General features: G+C 53.7%; 11 protein-coding genes across 11 annotated transcripts; 6 read left to right on the forward strand and 5 right to left on the reverse strand.

The window, feature by feature from the left end:
- Positions 1 to 172: 172 nt before the first annotated feature.
- Positions 173 to 1164, forward strand: MRS44_002589 (uncharacterized protein; the record flags this gene model as incomplete). The annotated part of the gene is made up of 2 exons (XM_046275174.2): positions 173 to 930; positions 984 to 1164. The coding sequence occupies 2 exons, from the start codon at positions 173 to 175 to the stop codon at positions 1162 to 1164; spliced, it is 939 nt and encodes a 312-aa protein (XP_046136701.1).
- A 165-nt stretch (positions 1165 to 1329) lies between these two features.
- MRS44_002590 (uncharacterized protein) lies at positions 1330 to 2490 on the reverse strand (the record flags this gene model as incomplete). Its single annotated transcript, XM_046275175.2, has 3 exons — positions 1330 to 1370; positions 1420 to 2107; positions 2161 to 2490. The coding sequence occupies 3 exons, from the start codon at positions 2488 to 2490 to the stop codon at positions 1330 to 1332; spliced, it is 1059 nt and encodes a 352-aa protein (XP_046136702.1).
- A 1227-nt stretch (positions 2491 to 3717) lies between these two features.
- Positions 3718 to 6473, forward strand: MRS44_002591 (uncharacterized protein; the record flags this gene model as incomplete). The annotated part of the gene is made up of 3 exons (XM_065622887.1): positions 3718 to 4447; positions 4557 to 5535; positions 5594 to 6473. 3 exons carry the CDS (start codon positions 3718 to 3720, stop codon positions 6471 to 6473), a joined length of 2589 nt encoding a protein of 862 aa, XP_065478959.1.
- Positions 6474 to 6997: 524 nt separating this feature from the next.
- On the forward strand, positions 6998 to 7213 carry MRS44_002592 (uncharacterized protein; the record flags this gene model as incomplete). The annotated part of the gene is made up of 1 exon (XM_065622888.1): positions 6998 to 7213. One exon carries the CDS (start codon positions 6998 to 7000, stop codon positions 7211 to 7213), a length of 216 nt encoding a protein of 71 aa, XP_065478960.1.
- A 337-nt stretch (positions 7214 to 7550) lies between these two features.
- MRS44_002593 (uncharacterized protein) lies at positions 7551 to 9560 on the reverse strand (the record flags this gene model as incomplete). The annotated part of the gene is made up of 2 exons (XM_065622889.1): positions 7551 to 8683; positions 8741 to 9560. 2 exons carry the CDS (start codon positions 9558 to 9560, stop codon positions 7551 to 7553), a joined length of 1953 nt encoding a protein of 650 aa, XP_065478961.1.
- Positions 9561 to 11397: 1837 nt separating this feature from the next.
- MRS44_002594 (uncharacterized protein) lies at positions 11398 to 13662 on the forward strand (the record flags this gene model as incomplete). Its single annotated transcript, XM_046273497.2, has 6 exons — positions 11398 to 11731; positions 11779 to 12000; positions 12052 to 12199; positions 12246 to 12319; positions 12377 to 12508; positions 12560 to 13662. The coding sequence occupies 6 exons, from the start codon at positions 11398 to 11400 to the stop codon at positions 13660 to 13662; spliced, it is 2013 nt and encodes a 670-aa protein (XP_046136705.2).
- A 721-nt stretch (positions 13663 to 14383) lies between these two features.
- On the reverse strand, positions 14384 to 15640 carry MRS44_002595 (uncharacterized protein; the record flags this gene model as incomplete). The annotated part of the gene is made up of 4 exons (XM_065622890.1): positions 14384 to 14798; positions 14849 to 15155; positions 15221 to 15486; positions 15543 to 15640. The coding sequence occupies 4 exons, from the start codon at positions 15638 to 15640 to the stop codon at positions 14384 to 14386; spliced, it is 1086 nt and encodes a 361-aa protein (XP_065478962.1).
- A 235-nt stretch (positions 15641 to 15875) lies between these two features.
- MRS44_002596 (uncharacterized protein) lies at positions 15876 to 16460 on the forward strand (the record flags this gene model as incomplete). The annotated part of the gene is made up of 1 exon (XM_046275176.2): positions 15876 to 16460. One exon carries the CDS (start codon positions 15876 to 15878, stop codon positions 16458 to 16460), a length of 585 nt encoding a protein of 194 aa, XP_046136707.1.
- Positions 16461 to 16689: 229 nt separating this feature from the next.
- On the reverse strand, positions 16690 to 17214 carry MRS44_002597 (uncharacterized protein; the record flags this gene model as incomplete). Its single annotated transcript, XM_046275177.2, has 2 exons — positions 16690 to 16961; positions 17016 to 17214. The coding sequence occupies 2 exons, from the start codon at positions 17212 to 17214 to the stop codon at positions 16690 to 16692; spliced, it is 471 nt and encodes a 156-aa protein (XP_046136708.1).
- Positions 17215 to 17610: 396 nt separating this feature from the next.
- On the reverse strand, positions 17611 to 19853 carry MRS44_002598 (uncharacterized protein; the record flags this gene model as incomplete). The annotated part of the gene is made up of 2 exons (XM_065622891.1): positions 17611 to 19283; positions 19334 to 19853. 2 exons carry the CDS (start codon positions 19851 to 19853, stop codon positions 17611 to 17613), a joined length of 2193 nt encoding a protein of 730 aa, XP_065478963.1.
- Positions 19854 to 20153: 300 nt separating this feature from the next.
- On the forward strand, positions 20154 to 20932 carry MRS44_002599 (mitochondrial 54S ribosomal protein mL61; the record flags this gene model as incomplete). Its single annotated transcript, XM_046268116.2, has 3 exons — positions 20154 to 20192; positions 20308 to 20411; positions 20467 to 20932. 3 exons carry the CDS (start codon positions 20154 to 20156, stop codon positions 20930 to 20932), a joined length of 609 nt encoding a protein of 202 aa, XP_046136710.1.
- Between the last annotated feature and the right edge of the window lie 90 nt (positions 20933 to 21022).

The following is a 21022-nucleotide window of genomic DNA, read 5'->3' on the forward strand; positions in this document are numbered from 1 at the left end:
CTCCTCCGGTCACCGGCCTATCGGTGGCCCATTGATTTTTTCGGCCTTTCCCTTTCCTCCCCTTGAGTCACGATCTCTATCCATCCGTTGCCGGTCCAATTGCTATTTCTACCGCCTCTGGGAAGCATCTTGTTCTGGCTAGAGAACCATCCCGTTCTCCTGTCTCTTCAAGATGGCCTCTCTACGGCCCTTGGCCGCGTCCCTCTGCAGGGCAGTCTCCACGAGGGGTGTCGCCTCTGTGCGGCATAGCTCCTCATCGACCTCTGCCATCGCCTACAAGGCCCTTCGTCGTCGCTCTGCGCCTCTGCCCGTGAGCGACAGCCCTCCAGTCTGGTCTGCTCAGGCCGCCGTCTCCAACATCCTCTACGAGACCCCGGTCCCTTCTACCGCTCCTCCCAAGCGCCACATCCTCAACTGTCTGGTCCAGAACGAGCCCGGTGTCCTGTCCCGTGTCTCTGGTATCCTGGCTGCCCGTGGCTTCAACATTGACTCTCTTGTTGTGTGCAACACTGAGGTCAAGGACCTGTCCCGCATGACCATTGTCCTCACTGGCCAGGACGGCGTTGTCGAGCAGGCCCGCCGACAGCTTGAGGATCTCGTCCCCGTCTGGGCTGTCCTCGACTACACCAACGCTGCCCTCGTTCAGCGTGAGCTTCTGCTCTGCAAGATCAACATCCTTGGCCCCGAGTACTTCGAGGAGCTCCAGACCCACCACCGCGAGATCGCTGCTGGTGACCTCGAGGTCGACTACGCCCACGAGGCCATTGAGCGCAGCCTGTCGGATACCGCCAAGGACTTCCATCCCAGCAAGCTGGCCATCAGCCAGGCTCTCCGACACAAGCACGAGCATCTCAAGTCCATCACCTACTTTGCTCACCAGTTCGGTGGCAAGGTTCTCGATATCAGCACCAACAGCTGCATTGTCGAGATGTGCGTCATCCACCCCTTGCTCTTCTTTCTCAATATACTGACATTCTCTGTAGTTCCGCCAAACAGTCCCGTATCGACTCGTTCCTCAAGCTGATTGCCCCCTTCGGCATTCTCGAGTCTGCCCGCACTGGTCTTATGGCCCTGCCCCGATCACCCCTGACTGAGGCTCCCGAGGAGGCCATCGTCAAGGAGGCTGACGAGGTTGTCGACGCCAGCCAGCTCCCCCCTGGCTAAGTCACGATATCATGGATGGTGGCCCGGCCCCATGGCGTCCGGCGAGGAAAGGATTTGGTTTAGTTGATTTAATTCCAATGACTATTTTGTTGTTCGTACGCCAATGCTCCGCCTCCAACCCAGTGTAGAAACAAAAAAGACACCAGACATGTACACATTTTCCGTTTAGAACTTGCCCTTGTTCACGACAAATCCCTCGAGAGCGGCTGGGTATTGTCAGTGTTGGGTCTGATAAAGATTGTGATGAATACTTACAAACAGCGGCCCAGAGACGGTTCTCGGCCTCAGGGAACACCAGAGATCGAGGGCTGTAGAAGACCTCATCAGCGACCTCCTCAGGGTGTCGAGGAAGGCAGTGCATGAACTTCCAGTCCTCCTTGGCACCTCCTCGCTTGGCAAGGTCGTTGGTGATCTGGAAACCAGCAAAGTCCTTGAGTCGCTTCTGGGTATCGGCCTCCTGACCCATAGACACCCAGGTGTCGGTGACCAGCACATTGGCGTCCTTGACAGCCTCCTCGGGCACGTTGGTCTCAAGGAGCTTGCCAGGAGAGATGACGCCCTCAGCAGCAGAGTTGATGAGCTGCCTCATGGCATCAGGAATCTCATATCCCTTGGGAGCGGCAACCGAGATGTCGACGCCCATCTTGACACAGCCAATGGCCAGGTCGAAAAGAACATTGTTGGCATCTCCAACCCAGGCGACCTTGAGACCGTTCAGACCGAGGCTAGCTCCCGTGGTGTTGTTAGCCGGGAATGTCTCATGCAGAGTGAGGAAATCGGCAATGGTCTGGAGAGGGTGAAAGTCATCGGACAGGGCGTTGATGACAGGCACGCTCGAGTGCTTGGCAAGAGTAGCGACATCGGAGTGAGGTCCAACTCGAGCCACCATACACGAGGTCATGGAAGAGATGACAACAGATGTGTCATAGAGGGACTCGTTCACCTTATCGAGTATTAGCACTAAACCACGTTTGTGGCCACAATTAAACCACTCACACCAAGTTGAATATCGTCCTTGCCCAGAAACATAGGGTGACCGCCAAGCATAGTCACAGCAGCTTCAGTAGAAACTCGGGTACGGGTGCTACGCTTGCTGAACATCATAGCAACGGCCTTGCCAGCGAGGCCACCGCTGAGCATGCTATGAGGAGCTCCGCCCTTGACAGCAATCTTTCGGGTGTTGGCATCACGAACCAGGTTGGCAAACTCGGTAGGAGTCAGATCAGCAATGGTCATGAGATGCCTCGGGGTGGTGGCCTGTGAGTAGGCTCGCTTCTGAAGGCCATTGACGGCACCTCGAGCGATTCGGAAAGCAGTGGACTTCATGGTGAGGGGATGGGCTGGCGGGGTCAGTGAGAGGTCTATATGGTCTCTAGGAGTATGGCACTTACAGATCAGATGTCTAGATATATCAATGAAAAGAATTGAAAGAGTTTATGCGAGATCGAGTGACGAAGTTTTATTGAGCCAACAGCTGGAAGAGTCATGCTGCATGCAGAGAGCGAGCTCCCGGACCGCGGATCGCCTTCTAGCCAATGAGGGACCCCGAGAGCTATCAAGACCCATTTTTATCTTTTACTCAACGTACAATTTCTGTCATATTTTATCACAGCTGTTTCATAATCGTAGAGCTTTTCCTAGCTTTTTAAACTATATACAGCATCTTAAGGACATTACAATTCTCATATTCAATGGCACTTTTTACTTGAGGGCGATGTTAAGAGCCATCACCGAGAAGCCGGATTTCCAATGGCGATGGCCCTGTTGGTCCACTAACCTGCACGCTAATGTGGTGACAAGGGCGCTCTCTGCAGTGACAATGAGGTCCCTGTTTGTTGGCGGTGAGACGTTGCAGGGAAGAGTGAGAAACATGAGCTGAGTGTCTGGGGAGTTTCTGAAAAGTGAGTCCATGAAAAGAGCATTCTTGGTGTATGTAAAGAATGGGGAGCTCAACAAGTTCACTCATTCCATCTCCCGGGTCACGTGCTCGCTGACGTCAGAAACCCTAGAGTAGCTTGAGTGCTGGGTTACTACACACCAGAGATGGCATGGATTTTGAGGCCTAGGATCACTCTTCATCAACTACATACTATACCTTTTCATCCAATATTTGCAACACTCACCATATGACGTCCTCACATGAGAGGGTCTTGAGGGAGGGTCACCGAGCTCGGAACAGGCCCCAACCCCGATCTCCAGGGCCAATCGCCACGCGAACTTTCCTCTTTGGGCTTGGTGTGGGGCTTTGTTCCTGGCGCGGGCCATTGCGAACCAATCATACCCCGTACCTCCCCACATCCTTATCAATCCATTCCCACCCTGCGACTTCACCATCGATGACGAGTCGCCCGTGCTAACTTGCCTCTATCAACTGTCTTGCACCATCACGTTGTTGCTCATCATCTTCCATTCTCTCTTCCGTGGTGTCTGTGATACTTCATCCTCGCATCTATCGGATTACCTCATAGCCGCGACCACTTCTACGACTTACGCGCCTTGTGCGCACCTCAGCCCCATTACATTAGGCGGCCTCACCACCGACAACAGCCCACCATGACCGCCCCCGACGAAACCGAGCCTCTCCTCTCGCCAACGCGGGAGGAACAGCCCACCGAGAATTCACCTCTTCTCGGGGATCGCGATGATCGACATAGCGAGGTTGACGAGCATGAAGAACCCTCGGCCCAGCCTCAGCCTCAGGACAATAAGAGCGCCCGGTCATCATGGCGATGGCCTTCGATTATCGCCATGGCCTTCCTCGGCATCCTTGTCATTCTTATTATAGTCCTCTGCTTCCTCGTTCCTCCCGCCGTCAAAGAGTATGCCGAGAAAGCCGCCGTCCTCGAACCGACAAACTTGTCCATCGAGAATATCACGACCGATGGAATCCGAGCACGAATCCGTGCAAATGTCTACCTCGACGGCTCGCGTGTCGAGAACTTGAACTCCCGTCGCATCGGAAAAGCCGTTACTGGTATTATGCGAAAGCTCGAGACCAAGGAGACAACCGTCCGAGTCTACCTCCCCGACTACGCCGAGGCTCTTGCCGGCACCGCCGTTATCCCACCTTTGGTTGTCGATGTTGTGAATGGACACAATAATGAGTTGGACTTTGTGGCTGAGGTCAGCCCCGGCAAGGCCGAAGACATCCGCAAGATCGCAAACGACTGGTTGGATGGCAAGTTGAAGCAACTCAAGGTGGTGGGCAAGACCCGGGTTCACCTCAAGTCGGGCATCTTCCCTCTAGGAACCCATGATGTGGCTGAGTCCATGGTTTTTGAAGGTCAATCTCTCTACCGTTCCTTTGCCTCTTTGTACTTGGGCCAGAAAACCCTACTTTAATCAAACCAAAAGTGCTTCCCTTCTTCAGAGCTCGACTAATGCCCTCACAGCCAACAAGATTCCGTCCATGCCCGACTACAAGATAGAACGCCTCGATCTCCACGATCGCCCGGTAGATGGTCACGGACGGAAAGTGATTGAGGCAGACGTATCCTTGACTGTGCACAATGACTACCCAGTGTCATTTGAAGTCCCGACTCTCGGGTTTGAGGTCCTAGTTCCCAACTGCGACTCATCACTGCCCTCTATCAGTGTTGCAGACGCCATTACCGACCCCATTCACATTCGTGCCAACAAGGACGTCAAGGCAGACGCCAAGGGAGTCATCCGTGATATCCCAGAGTCCCTTACACGAGCGTGCCCTCACTCAGAGACCTCTCCCCTAGACCACTTTATGGATCGCTACCTCCATGGCGAGGAAGCCCAGGTCTTCGTGCGCGGAAAGAAGCTCAATGATTCGGATACTCCAGAATGGATCTCGAATATTCTCGAGAGCATTACTGTTCCCGTCGAATTTCCAGGGCGATCATTCGACAACTTTATCCGCAACTTCTCACTAACAGATGTCGACTTTAAGCTACCAGATCCTTTCGCCGATGCCAACGACCCAAACAGCCAACCTCGGGTCTCTGGAACGACACAAGTGTTGGCAGCTCTTCCGCCTGAGCTGAACGTTGATCTAGCGGTGGAGAAGCTCCGTGCCAATGCGGACTTGTTCTACGAGAAGCGCAAGCTCGGCGAGCTCAACCTGCGGCATTGGGAAAAGGCCAACTCCACAAAGATCCAAGACGACGCAAACGATGAAGTCCTACTCAACATCACCTCAAGAGTAGTCGATGTACCCTTGACAATCACTGACGGCGACGTATTCAGCGAAGTGATGCAAAAGCTACTCTTCGGCGATGAGGATCTCATCCTCGACATCAAGGCCGAAGTCGATGTCCAAGTCTCGACCGTCCTCGGAATCTTGACGGTCAAGAAGGTTCCCGCAGAGGGCAAGATTCCAGTAAAACGTTCGTCTTCGTTGTGGTAATCTCTTGCACCCCCCTCGAGGATCACAGTCCTCCATCACACACACACGCTGAAGTATTTCCTTGATGTGCCTCGCAACTCTGTCGATAGCCATCGCTGACCAGGCTGTAGGAGTTCCTGGAGACACGCTCAGCAAGCTCAATCCCCAGGTTGGAGAGATTGAGATTGTCGAAACTTCGGAGACGGGCGTTCAGATGAAGGGCTTTGTCAACATCACCAACCCTACGCCCTACACAGCTGTGGTCCCCTATTTCAACATACATATCCTCCATGACGGCCAAGTACTCGGAGAGGCTGTATCCAGGAACGTCGATTTCGGTCAGGGCGTGAACACAAACATTCTCGTCCACGCAACTTGGGATCCAACCCGTTTTGGAGGAGACAAGGCACATAAAGTTGGCCGGAAGCTGCTATCAGACTACGTCTCTGGCAAGAACACGACCTTGACAGCAAGAACGCACAAAGGGAGTATCCCGAGCATACCCCTTATCGGAGATGCTCTCTCCAAGATCAACGTCACTCTTCCTACTCCACGGATAAGAATTCCAGGCGAGGATGAGAACGAAAAGCCACGCTTCATCGCCGATGCCACCTTTCACATCCTATCATCCACAGCCACTTTCACCCTGCTCTCACCTTTGCAGTATAACACTCTTTATATCGAACACATCAACGCCACCGCCTTCTACAACCACACCGAACCAGTCGGTCAGATAATCCACGACTCTCCCTTCCCAGCAACACCAGGTCGATCCCAGACTCCGCGTCTCCCCGTGGAATGGTCCCCCGGTAGCGTGGGCTACGGCAAGCTCAAGGAGGCGCTAGGCGGAACGCTCAAGCTCGACGCCGTAGCCAACGTGACTGTCAGGCTCGGGAGCTGGACCGAGAGTCTACATTATCGAGGCAAGGGCATCGGGGCAAAAGTCAGCCTCTAAACATGCGGTTGCGACTTTCTCAAGATTGTTTTGGAGTTGGCGGCTCTTTGTCTTTGGAGTTTGGGTAACTATTGAATCAACGATGGGTTAGCGTTTTTAGGATGAGCGTGTAAACATGGCTCGAATGGCACAGAACATGGAGATTCAAGAACTTGTTCTTTAAACGTCGTTCTCTTTTCTTTATAGTAATTGTTACCATTATAGAGGAAATCAGCATCAGAGACTTCCGATTTGAGCTCGAGAGTTTTGTTCATAGTTCAAGACTTTGTTCATAGCTACGAGTTGAAGCTTGAGCTTGAGCACAGACCTTCGTTCAGTCATTGGTTCAGAGTTATTCACATCTATAGTCAAGTACAACAGTTCATGGAAATGATAATGGCCTGCCTCATGATATCTTTCTACCACTGGTATAAGAAGGGCACAGTGCCCGTACAGTACGATGGGTTCAACAGATCTTCTTGGATACAACACAAGTATTACACCCAAGCATTCGACACACCAAGTCTACACTCAAGCAACCAACCATGCCCTCTCACATAAACAACCAAAGCCGCTTTCACACTTACAATACGGCCGGAGAGGCGTCGAGCAAGGGCGAGAGCCAACGTGGGAAGAAGGGCGACGAGGCAGCAGCTATGCAAGAGGAGCTGGACGCTGTGTTGTTGGCGGCGGATGATCTAAGACAAGAGATGGCCGAGGATCAGGACAAGATGCTCGGTTACTGGATCTCGGAAAGGTAAGAGTATAGCTCTATATCGTTGACAATCATCGAAGGGATGGAGTGGGATAGAGTAAACAGGAGAGAGCAACCTGTTGGTGGTAGAAAGTAGCAAGCATGTCAGGATCCAGAACTCCCTGGATATTCACGAAATAGACCTAGACAGAGTGGTTAGGTAGATAATCAAGACGGCACACATACCTGTAGCTATCTTCACATCGTGTCAGCAGGAAATAACAAACTCAGTGAGCACATGAAATAAGGGTAAAAGCACCTTTTTGATCTGAAACTGTCCATTGCCCGGTATTACTATTCGCAGTACTCCCAATAATCCTGTGTCGTCATAACCGATACTCTTTTTACGCAAGTCGAACGCCTGCTTCCCGCCGCTTCTTGAGTTGCTGCTGTGCCGCCAGGCTCATGCCGGCAGACTGGCTCGCGTCAAACATGCTCTGGGCTTCGCGTCGCTTCTCGTCCTCGATCTTCTTGAGGCGCTTCTCCGTCTTGCCCTTGCCGCTTCCCTTGCCGTGGAACTGGTGGCTGAGATGCTTGAAGGCCTCCTTCTGGTCGAGGGCTCGTCCGTGCTCGTCCGTGTACTTGAGCTCGACGTTGGGCTTGTATCCGGATGAGAACAGCTCGGCCATGCGTCGCGATTGTTGCTGATCGCGCCATGTGTTTTGCTGCCGGGCCCATTCCTCGCGATCACGTACTGACATCCTGTCGAGTTTACCGCTCATGCGGTCACGCTCACGCTGGTGACGTGCCTGATCATCCAGCTCTTCCTCCAGACGTCGCTTCCTGGCCAGGAACTCTTCTCGGTCTCGCAAGTTGCTGTACTCGGTGTCACCACGTGTATCTTCCACGAGACCGCGCTCTCGTAGCAGCGCTAGAGCGGCGCCCATTCCCTCTCCAACAGCCTTTTCTTCTTCAACGCCAGTCTCGTCCACTTCGTCGAGCGCCGACGTTGCTGGCTTCTCCTCTTCGGGCTCGTGTGCGTTGTCCTCCATGGGATGATCCTCGTCGGGTTCTGGTGACTTTGATACTGTCTTTGGCTTGCGAGGTTTGCGCTCTTCGTTCTCACCAGGCTTGCTTAGTCCAGCCACAAACTCTGACACTTCGCCCAGAACAAGTCCTCCCTCCTCTTGCTCAGCGTGTTCCGGCTCATCTTCTTGTTCCTTGAGCTGCTTGGCGATGTCCTCTGGTCTGGTCTTCTTCCGCTTCTTCAAGGCCTTCTTTCGTTGAATTGCGAGCGATGCCTGAAGATCATCGTCGTCCACAAAAGTATCGTCTCCCGTCTTTCGCTTCTTGCTAGCTGCGCCGTTACTGGAATCGACATCCATGGCATTGCTGTCCACAGGCGCTGTATCTATAGGAAAGATGTCATCCTCATCAACAGGCTTTTGTCTTGTTCCCTTGTTCTTCTTGCTCTTCTTGGGCTTCTTGACTTTGATCTTTGAAGGATCCAGGTAGTCTGAAGAAATAGGGGTATCGCCTGTGGGTTGGCACGTTAGTTCTGGATTTTGGTATTCATGATTTGAGCAGAACTTACCAACAATGTCGTCAAGACTGACACTCTGGATCTTCCGCGCCTTTTCAGCCGGTTTATCCAGAATGTCTGAGAGCTCTGCGATGGCACCATCCATGTCGAGAGTAAACTTCTTGGTTTTCTTGCCACCGATTTCATCGTCGTATTGTGCAAGAATACTTCGTTCACCTCCCTCTTCATCGTCGTGAGGGTTGTAACCAGGCTTCTTCTTCTTCAGGTCAAGCCTTTCAGAAAGCTTCTCGGCCTCTCGCATGTTCAGGTTCTCCAACTCATCGCCTTCGGCTTCATTCTCCTCGATTGTGGTATCCTTGAGCGTAAGGATCTGATCATCTCCGTCCAGGAAATCAGCCGTGTCGTGCGCAACCTTGATGCCCGCAAGGTCCTTGGAGGTGTACTGGACTGCAGCCGCAGCAGCAGCTTCGGCCGCGGCCAACTCCTCCTCGAGCTTCCTGGTCTTGGCGATCTTCTTTTGTCGCCTCTTCTGGCCCATGAGCCAGTCCTTTGCGCTCAGATCACCACCCTCCTCAGCTTCTCCGAAACCTTTGCCTTCGATGACGGCATGGAGTTGGGCCTGGTCTCGCGCTTTCCGAATGGCAGCAGCCTTCTCTTCGCGCTTGCGCTTCGCATTCTCGGCCTCCATGGCCTTGTTGTAGTTGTCGTAGGCCTGAGCCTGGCGGCTCTCAAGGGTGCTGGCCACTTCACCATCGCTGTCGGCGTCATTGGACTCTTGCTTATTCGATGCGTCGGCTCCCGGGACAGGCAAGGGCTTCATGCCCAGGGAGATTCGAATGCGGTTCGTCTCTTCAATCGTCGCGGCGTCCATCGTTGCTATCGTTACGCGAAGGCGGCTTTCGGGGTTTGATCAAGGATGCATTGCATTACGATAAAGAAATGACGGGATGGAGCAGGCAGACGCGCTTGAAATTGGCACGGACCACTTTGCGGCTGCGAAGCGGATCAATGGTCACGTGATATGCCTTCAGAATTTCCTTTATAAAGGCCGCGAGGAAATTTTCTTTCCCTTCTCTTTTCCTTCTACAATCACGGATCTGTGCCCAGCGATCCTCTTCTCCTCGGAGTTAGGGTCGATTGCTGTGCAGCTCGATAATTCTAGGGAGCCATCAACTTGCTATGGTGTCAATCATCCTATCGACAGGTCCAAGAGTAAACGGGTGCTTCTGGCTGCTTCATTCGCTATCGCAAGACGGCTTGAGTGATTTGGCCGCTGCATCTGAGACGCTATATTCCACCCCCCTTTTCCGAGGCCGTCGGTCGGTGAGGTTGGGGAAAACCATGGTCTGCCTACATATCTAGATTTTTACATTCATTTTTTACGTGATGTCAGTGTTGATACCGTTCTGCCACCACGGGAGATGCTTAACTCTTGGCAGGCAAAGGTCTAGCCTCGCTCGAGGGCAATGTCAAGCAGGGCCTCTTACTGGTCACTGTCAAATCGCCGTTGTTCCGGCCTGCCGGTTGCGTTGAACCCCAGACGATGCTGATCACTTCGTCGGACCGACGCTTGGTGACGATGCATGGCTTCGGGTCTTGGGCCTGAATCTGGGGATAATGTCACCTCGGCAGGAGTAGAAAGAAGCACTTTCCACGATCTACGGCCCGTCCTCGGTGCTGAGACCCCAGATGCGACTAGGTTGCATCTAGTTGAAGTCGGAGTCTCCTGTTGAAGGGCCTGTCATGAGCACGTTTTTTTGAGTTATTGGATGGGACCTGCGACCCCTGCTGGACGGTTTGCATGCATAGGGTAGCTCGTCTAAGCTGTCAGTGAAGCTTAACATGGAGTCTAACGATCCCTCCACGCGGGTCAAGGGAAAAAGAGACACCAGTACAAACATGTTGGCTTGTCCCCTTCTAAAGATGATCAATAGAGTATAAGAAGTACATAAAGGAGCTCTTATGTGTTACTCTTATTGTGATGAGTTTTTATTCGTTTTATTAAATTTTATCTCGGTTTGCTCATCATGCTTGAGACGAGTGAGTAAACTGACCTTGATGTTCTCATGTCTTGCTTATTCTTGACCTGCCTGCCCCCGTGCCTTGCTGGTGTGTGTTGCACTCGGCCATTTGAAGCCGAGCAATATTTCATCCGTCCACTAATGCTGGCTTGTCCTGTCAATATTCCAGGTTGAATATGAATATCATGAGATCGTGCAGATTTGGTCGGCGGCATGTGAAGGAGGGCGGGTACCCCACACTCCTCCACAGCTGCCGAGCTCTGCCCTCTCACATCCATCACTGAACATCACTGGAACATGCCGTCACATGGCCTCTGACTGTAGACAATGTCTCAGTGCTATCCGCCGCAAGACAGTCAGATGAGACGTCCTAGGACAAGCTGTGAGCTTCCATGGCTTGAAGAGAGAAAAACCACCACGGGTCGATGTTGACGATGATTTCTCCGCCTGCAGCATACCCCAGGTGAAGACGACTATAGCACGGGTTTCCACTTCCATAACGGCTGGGGATCGTATGCACTCATCAACTGTTTACTCGGCCTCATTCTAAACATTCGGCCCTTTGAACCACACCTCGCTATCCCGCAACGGCTCACGATCACTCCCCATGGGCGTCTCCGCATCTCCCCATTCGGCATCTAACCAACTTGGACGTGGAGAGCTGCCGTATTCGAACCTCTGGCCGGCATGCCCGCCGTCTATAAGATCCTCACGATGGACCTCATCGATGTTGACGAGGCAGTCTCAAGCCTATCGGTCAACACAACAGCCTCTCTGATACAGCCCTTCATGTATATCCTGTCTTCTGCTTTCCTCCTCGGCTCCCTCGCTCTTCAGAGCGTTCTGGGTAGACCGGCGGATAAGATCCAAGTGAGGCAATCTGGTGTCGAGGACTTCATAAAGTCCGAGAGCCCGATTGCCATCGAGCAGCTTCTTTGCAACATTGGTTCGGAAGGGTGCCACGCCAAGAATGTTCCCGCTGGCATCGTCATTGCTTCCCCAGACACCCAAGATCCTGACTGTGAGTTCTATGATCTGACATGTATGACCTCAACTAACAGCTGTCAGACTTTTACACCTGGACTCGAGATGCTGCTCTTGTCTTCAAGTACATTGTCGACAGGTTCGTGCACCAGTACGATGCTGGGCTCCAGAAGCGCATCCAGGAGTACATTGCATCCCAAGCCAAGCTTCAGGGTGTCTCCAACCCCTCTGGATCCCTCTCGGATGGCTCTGGCCTGGGTGAAGCCAAGTTCTATGTCAACCTGAGCCCCTACACTGGTGGCTGGGGTGAGTCGACAGATACGTGCCATGACTTACACAGGTACTGACAGATTCTAGGTCGACCTCAACGTGACGGTCCCGCCCTTCGAGCCACAGCCATGATCACTTATGCCAACTGGCTTATCTCCAACGGCTACACCTCTACGGCCAATGACATTGTGTGGCCCGTTATTCGCAACGATCTCAACTACGTTGCTCAGTATTGGTGAGTTCTCTTGTGCAGTCGTTGCCACAGAGGCTAACCTCCACAGGACCCAAACTGGCTTCGACTTGTGGGAAGAGGTCAGGGGCAGCTCATTCTTCACGACTGCTGCCCAATACCGAGGTCAGCTCTAGCCATCCCAAGTCATACTCTCAGTCGCGATGCTAATCCATATCACAGCTCTCGTCGAAGGCAGCGCCCTTGCTAAGGCTCTTGGCAAGTCTAGTGACAGCTATTCCAACATCGCGCCCCAAACACTCTGCTTCTTACAGACCTACTGGGTCTCGAACGGTAAATATGTTGATTCCAACAGTAAGTTTTACCTCTAGAGACTTCACTACGTCGTTTACTCACAACTTCTAGTCAACGTGAACGATGGCCGCACCGGCAAGGACGCCAACAGCATCCTCGCATCTATCCACAACTTTGACCCCAGCATTGGCTGTGATGCTGCGACCTTCCAGCCCTGCAGTGACAAGGCCCTCGCCAACCACAAGGCAGTCACCGACTCTTTCCGCTCCTACAACATCAACAAGGGCATCGCACAGGGAACTGCTCTGGCAATTGGAAGATACATTGAAGATGTCTACTACAACGGCAACCCCTGGTACCTCACCACACTCGCCGCGGCTGAGCAGCTGTACGATGCTGTCTACGTCTGGAAGCAGAAGGGATCCATCACTGTGACTGATACATCTCTGTCATTCTTCAAGGACCTGGTGTCAAGTGTCTCCACTGGCACATATGCCAGTGACTCGACCACGTTCAAGCAGATTATCGACGCCGTCTCGACCTACGCCGACGGATACGTCAGCATTGTTGCTAAGTACGTGGGCCCGAACGGCGCCCTGGCTGAGCAGTTCTCCAAGAACGATGGTACGCCCATGTCCGCCGATGATCTGACGTGGTCATATGCTGCTTTCCTCTCGGCCACTGAACGCCGAGCTGGCATTGTTCCTCCAACTTGGGCAAACGGTGCTCCCTCGGTTCCCAATAGCTGTGGATCAAGCACAGTCGCTGGATCATACACGTCGGCCACGGCAACCTCGTTCCCTCCTTCGCAAACCCCCAAGGACGGTGTGCCAACTCCCACAGGGCCAACTCCCACCGACGGGGGACCGACTAGCTCCCCAACAAGCTGCGCCATCGCCACATCTGTCGACGTCACCTTTGAGGAGGTGGTCAAGACCGAGTATGGCGACACCATCAAGATTGTCGGCAGCATCGACGCCCTGGGCAGCTGGGACACCAAGAAGGCCATCTCCCTGAGCGCCTCCGAGTACACGGCGTCGAACCCCCTGTGGAAGGTGACGATTCCCCTCAAGGCCGGCCAGGCTTTCGAGTACAAGTACATCAACATCAAGAAGGATGGCTCGCTGGTGTGGGAGCGTGACCCGAACCGCTCTTATACTGTTCCCAAGACTTGTGCCACCAAGGCTACCAAGTCGGATAAGTGGCAAGGATAAGCTCGGGGAGCGATCCAGGGCCGGATCGATATCTGCTTTAACGCTGACAGAAAGGAGAAAGGGTAATAATACCTCTACGCCTTCTACAGCGGGAGAGCCGGTATGCGAGTCTTGGACAACATATCCGCACAATGTCATGGCACAAAAACATGTTCTGACGACGCAGCCGCTACAACAAAAAATCCAATCCACTGCACAAAAATCCCATTCGAGTATATAGTCTTCCCTTTCTGCCCCCCTGGAACGTGTTGTCGACTCAGGTCGACCAGGCTCCCGATTCCGCGACTCACTGAAAACGTCGTTACGAGTTGGCTGTTGGGAGTCTCAGTGGGAGAGGCAGGATGCTTTTTTGCCAATTTCACCTGTTCATAGTTATTCTTGAATGTCTATTTTATGTCCCTTTACACGTTAGTTCTGCTGTTTTCTCGTTGGGAATAGGGGGTTTCCATCTCTCAGATTGACATGACCCGTTCGCAACTTTCAAAAAATGTTGATAGTCTCTTCTTGACATGAATTCATTTGATGTGTCTATGCCTGACTTGCTGCCTCCCTCCAAAACGCATGATAATCGTTGACACATACAAGTCCCATCTCCCATCTCCCTCCTCCTCCTTGGATAACAATCCCGGCGGGTTGCTCCATGTGATATATCCCAGTCCATTTGGCTTACTCGACCGTTTGTCCCTCATTTCGTGTTGTCCTCATCTCCATCTCTTATCCTCTACGCAAACTCATCGTCCGCCTCCTCGATCGAGTTCTTGATGCGCACCAGGATAGTCGTCTTCCACTTGTCGAGCTTGCTGATCTGGTCAAACTGGAACAGGCGGTCGGTGAACTGCTCCTGGCTCTTGGCCTCGATGGCCTCGCACAGGTCCGTCAGGAGCTGGTGCTCGCGCTGGGCGCCAAACGAGGGGTCCATTTCGCGGTACTTTTCGAGGGCGCGCTGGGCAGCCACCAGGTCGCCGCTGGCCAGGTGGCAGATGCCCGCCTTGAGGAGGTAGTCCTTGACGCTGTACTTCATGAGGTTGTTGTTGATGGACTGCTCCGCCACGCGCTCGTACTTTTCGATGGCCTTGTAGTAGTCGCCCTCGATGGCGGCCACGTCGGCCACCTTGAGCCAGAGCTTGTTGGCAAGACTTGGCCATGTTAGTAGGTGCCTCCAAACATAAGACGGTTTCCAACTTACGCCGTGGCATTATCACCCTCGTACCAGCTAGCAGCCAGCTCGTAGCACTCGAGCGCGCTCTTTGCGTCGCCGAGATCCACCTCGTACAGCTCGCCCAGGTTCTCCTTGTGAGAAGCAGCGCGGCGGAAGTTACCCTTGGCGCAGTATCGGTCGACGGCCACGTTCAGACACCTGGCGGCGGCCTGGGGATCGTCCTTGCGGTAGGCCTTGAAGGCGTCGACGAGGGTGTTTGCGGCGTCATCGGGCTCCTTGAGCTTCTCGGTCTGGATCTGTGCGGCCTGCTCAAAGGCCTTGCCGGCTTCGATATCTTTTGAGGTTGTCTAATCAGCTTGCGTTCGGTGTGTATCGGGTTTTAAGGTAGCAAGGACGCACTCTGCTGCTGCATCTTGAAGGCGTTGGCAGCCTGGGTGAAGAGGTCGGCGGCATCTTGGTACTTTTCCTCGCGTCCTCCAAAGAAGCTGAAGCCGCTGCCTGCGCCCTGCAGGGTCTTTTGGGCCTGTGGACAGAAAACGTGGTCAGTATACGTTGCGACTCGTGTGCTTATGGCGTGTCGGGGATCGGAGACAATGGCGGGGGAGGGGTTACGGAACCTTTTGGAGGAGGGCTCGAGGATCTTGGGCCATGGCTGTGAGGATTCGCTATCTGGGTATCAAATGAAGTATGTCAAAGGAGAAGAGTAAAAAGAAGGAGCCACGTCAAGATGAGTTTGGCTTTGGGATGGGCGATTGAAGATGCAAGGTATGGAGGTAGAGTTGCGGCTGAGCTATGACGACGGGGTCGCCTGAGCCACATTTGGCACCTCACAAGTGTCAGAGCCCGGTTAGTGGGGGTTGGGTTGCTGGCTGCCTTGTGCCGGCGCATAAAATAGCCGCTGCCGCCAAGCGCAGATCCCTTCAAAGATTGGAATTGGTATCACGAGAGATTGATAACTCAATGATACACTCTCAATCACGAGCAACAACTTTGATAAGTTTAAGACACTGAAGGATCCCGTATATATTCGACAATTGGTCCACAATCAAACGCAATGGCACTCTGCTCATCTTGCCGTCTCGCCCTCCGGCGTGCCATCACCACACGATCTATCAACTCGGCGACAACTCGCACCTTGACGACAAATTCAAGCCCGAAATCGACTGCCGCCTCCATCCTTGAGAAGCCCACCTGGTCCGTTCGCAGTCTTCTCCCCTCATCACCCTCATCGGCACCGACAGAGACGATCACACCCGCCCAGCTCCACCATCTCCTCCGTCTATCGGCCCTCCCTCTACCCCCAACACCAGCCGACGAAGCCGCCATGATCAACACGCTCCAGAATCAGCTGCAATTCGTCCGCGCCGTGCAGCGAGTCGACACTAGTGGTGTAGAGCCCCTACGTGCCATCCGCGACGAGACAGACGCAGCCCACGGCGAAGCCACCATAGGACTCGCCGACCTGGACGAGGCGCTGAGCAGCGAGGTCCTCGTGGGCCATTACCAGCGCGCGAAGCGGGTAAGGGACAAGGTCGAGTCGGAAGCTGAGAAGTGGGATGCTTTGGGTACCGCGGGCAGGACGGCGGGAAGATATTTTGTTGTCGAGAGTGGGAAGAAGGATGTTGAGGGGATAGAATGATGATGGAACATCAGCTGCAGATATGATACCCCTTTATACAACAATGAAAATTTGACATAGTTATATTTCGCCGTGTAATTGCACGCTCATGAATCTAGAGCATCCGCCCTCCACCGAAATACCCTTCTAATACTGTGTGTGTTGTGTGTATGAACCCAGAAATCTATACTTCATATCATCATGACCGCTCACCAGCATCCTTCCCCTCCCCCTCAGACCGCTCGCCATCCTATGACGACGTGCCATCGGGTCCATCCTTTGGTTTTGGCTTGGGAACCTTTTCGTACGCGTTGGGACTCGGCGCCCTCTTCTCCTTGCCCTTGCCGCCGCTCTTGCGCCCCCGCCGTCCGTGGTCGTGCCCGTGTCCGCAGCTCTGACGCTTGCCGCCCGCCGGTCGCGCGCCTTCGGGCTCCGAGTCCGAGTCTGAGTCGGAGGACGAGTCGGAGGACGATTCGTCGCTGGATTCGTCGACGGGCTTGGGTTTGTGGTAGATGCAGCACACTAGAGAGATAACTTGTTAGCACGTGCTCGAGAATATCCGCAATCAGGACGTACCCTTGGAGCTCTTCCGCCCGAGGCCCTCGTTATCTACAACATCCTCTGCCCATTGCACCGACCGTCCATTGGAAGAATGTGCGCCTCGAAGTCTCAGGATCCGCGGCGCCGGCTCGCTAGTCTCGGGCTCTTTGGGGGTTTCGGTCTGCGTCTGCGCAGGAGCCGGCGCATTGCTCTGCTGCTGCTGTCGTTGTGACATGATGTATTTGCTCGTGTGATGGTCGTCAAGAGTAGAGAAGGGAGAGAAAAAAGAATGTGAGTTGAGTTGGACAGGAAATGCTTGTTTGTAAAAGACCTTGTCACGCGCTGGTTATGGAAGCGGATGGCAAAGGAATGAATCGTCGTCGGTCATGGAGGGGCCGAGCCCAAAGAAAAAATCCGGGGTTTGCCCCCACGTCATCTCCTGTCAATGAGGTGATGTTTAAGCCACTCACTCATGAAGTGCATATACCTTTCTTCAAGTTCCTTGTTTTACTTTGGGTGTGTTATACACATAGTGCTACAGTCTATGCTTTCATGCAAATAGTATACATGTGACATTATACAGCGTCAAATCTTACACTCGTCATTCATCATGACTTCCTCAGTCGTGCTCTCATTCAGAGTTCATCTGGGCTCCTCGCCTCTCCGCCTTGGCCTTCTTCTTCTGCCCCTTCATGCTCCTCCGTGGTCGGCCTCTCTTGTGCTCCGCAAGCACTCGTGGCTTGTTGTTCATCCATCCGTTGATGGGCCGACGAGATCCAATGAATCGACCTTCAGGGCTGTAAACGTCGACGGCTGGCCACTCCGGCTCCGGCTGTGGCTCAGGTTCCCTGTGTTTCACGGGTTTCACCTTGACTGGATTGGTATCTCTCCTCTTCGCAGCAAGGGCTAAGAAGGGATCAGAGCTGAATTCCCCCTTCTGTGTCGCTCGCTCTACAGGTGGTGGTGGTTCTCGGGGTGGGGTGATCAAAGGCACAGCGAGGTCCTGAGCCCGCACCTGAGCCACCAACTCAACGTAGCCAACGCCCTCGATGAGGATGTCGGTCGAAACCACTCGGAACGGTAACCGATCAACCGTCAGTCCGACTGCGTTCTTCCTCGTCAGGGGACCCGCTCGTATCTTGGTGACGTCGTGAGACAACTTGAAGGTTCCGGCATGTCGCATCTTGTCTCCAACACCAGGCAACATGATGCTCGGGACGCCAATAGACTCGCGCGTCTGCTCCTGGAAAGCAATCGCCTTGTCGGTCTGTGTGAGATGCTCCTCCAAGGGTGTAAAGTTATAGGCGAGGAACACCATGTTGGGGTTTTTGGGTGTAATGCGAATAAGTCCTCCTCCGAGGATGAGCGACTTCCCTGGCTTCAACGAGACCTGCTCAGGGACGATCCGTTTCTTCATGATCATGGATTGCCGGCACTCTTCCTTGACAAACAAGTCCAGGTCGCTTCGTGCTAGGCCAGGTAGATCAATCAGCTCGCCCTTTCCGTTGCCAAATGGTACTCGAATCGGCGATGCGGTCGTTCCAGGGAGTGACGAAACCAGCGGCATATCGGGATAGTTCTTGGCGGGCTGCGCCGGGGGCAGCAAATCTCCAACGTCCACATCTTCCCAGGGGTCGCCTTCTCCATCTTGGTCGGCAGCAATTGACTCTGTGTTGACGGCCTCTCGAGGATATGTCGACACCGATGCCCGCTCCGCATCTTTGCCCATATTCATCCTGCCCTTGGGGTAGACAGCTTCAAAAAGCTGACTCTTACCCACGTTGACCTTTCCAACCATCCAACCCGCACCACCACGACGCCAGATATCTTCCTTGACATCCTTGGTCCACCATGATCGCCGCGCACTAACACACTTGACGTTGCCCAGTCGCACACGGCCTCCGACTCGACCCAAAGCGTCCCGCAGCGTCTCACGCAGGTAGGGCATCATGGAATCAACAATCTCCTTGGTAGGTCCCAGCAAGTCACCACGGGTGATGATGAAGCTCAGTTCTGTTTGACGGTCCTTCTGGTACTTGCCCGCTCGTGATCGTCTGTTGCGGGTCCTTATGGGGATGTCTCCAAGCAGAACATTGAGTCGCGGGATCAACGACATGGGAAAGTCGGCGGCGTCGATAACGTGATAGATGTGGTTATACTTGTGCGGGGACTCTTCGATCGTTTCGCGCAGTGACTCTACCGTAGGATGATACATGGCGACTTTGGCCGTGTCACTCGTCGTGCTATAGTGCTGCAAATTGTGGCATCGGTCGCATACAGGCTGCTTGTCCTGAGGAGGTTCTTCTACCAGTATATTAGCTTTAATTACATCAATAGTCAGGAAATGTACCCACTGGGAGCAACATCGCCCTCTGTCTCTGCCCCAGATATCAAGAGGGACGGTTTCAAGCCCAGCGCCTCCAGCTGACTCTGATCCAGCGTCTTGAGCACATCATCCACAACTCCATCCTCTTCGCTCGCCGTGCGCTTAGGCTCATATGCCTCTGGGTTCAACCACTTCTTGACCCTTTTGCTATCCAAGTCAAAGTACCCCAGCAGCTGAGGATCGGCCGTTTGCGAAAAGGCGCCACATCCCGTACAATTCAATGGCAGTCGTCTCCGATGCTCTACGGAAGCTTCTTTTGGGGGCAATTCGGTTTCGGTAGCAGGGACATCTTGAGTGGCAGCCTCTGTATGGTTGAATCGTCGAGAATATAGTGTCGTGGTTCTTGAAGACGGCGCAACTCTAGGCGTTCTGATATAACGAGCTGATCCCACCGCAGGACACAAGAAAAGAGGAACACTCGATGAAGCCGATGCCTCACCGATGCTGAGTGCCCGATTGAGCCATCGGGCCGACAATGCTCGGTGCATTGCGTTTCGAAACAACTTCAAGTTGAAGATGATCGCAAACCAAAAAAAAACGACTTAGAAGAAATCCGCCTCCAAAAAATTCCATCCCACTCCAAGATCCTTGGCACGCGACATGTGCACGGCCCCACTTAAACATTTCCCATCCCGGGTCAACGCTCGGCCCGCACTTTGTCGAAAGACGGGCAGGGTCTGGTCGATTTTCTTGGGTCTCGAGCGTCGACTTTTCGAAGCCATCGCGAAAGCCTCTGGATCTCGGGAGAACATTAGCGCATTTCCAATCGAGGGTTTGCGTGGTTCAAGATGAGGTCTCTCGGCGAACGTCTCAACACGCTTCGTAGGGTAAGTCAATTGTGCACAATGACTTGAGAATAGACCGCTGACAAGCTTTACAGAAGGTAGATATATCTCGCCATTGAACGACCGAAAGACGACCCAATGCTTACACCGTGTACAGCTGATCAACATAAAATGCGGTCCCGGCGCTGCAGTCCTCCCCCCGGAGGTAACTAGAATACACATGGACTTTGCCAAGAGCCTCAAGGGCCATATGGGAGCCAAGTTGGTCACTCCGTCCACATAAGAAGAATATCATATCTAACGTCCCCTCCAACAGAAAGTTCTGGCGAGAGAATCTCCCCCGGCTAAAGTACCACAACCCCTCGGTCCCCATGATCGTCAACCGCCACACCCAAAGCGAGAACAAGCCCACCCTCTCCATCTACCTCCGCAAACCCGACGCATCCTCCCCACCCCCCGCGGCTCGCAACCAGCCCGCCTCCTCGCGCGACAACCTCTCCAAGGCCGCTCCCCCGGACGCCGATGAGAGGGTCGTCACCATCGACATGAGCGAGAAGCACTCGTCGCATATCCTCGAGTACGTCCTGGCCGAGACCCGTGCCGTCGTCATCCAGCCCACCAAGGAGGAGATCCGAGAGCTGCAGGAGATTGAGGCCATGCGCAAACAGGCCGAGGTCGACAGGGATCGCATGAGAGAACTCCGGGAGGAGAAGAAGCGCGAGGAGGACATGCTGAAGCGAGCCCGGGCAGCTGGTGGCGTTGCCGAGGAGGAGGAGTCATGAGTGACGACGGACCAGAAAAGATGGATATGACGCTGTACAATAAATGTATTACTCGACGCCTTGAATCTGGCAGGTGTACAAGTTGGGGAT

Source organism: Fusarium solani, assembly GCF_023522795.1.
Source record: "Fusarium solani strain SB1 chromosome Unknown bctg00000001, whole genome shotgun sequence".
Taxonomy (NCBI): Eukaryota; Fungi; Ascomycota; class Sordariomycetes; order Hypocreales; family Nectriaceae; genus Fusarium; species Fusarium solani.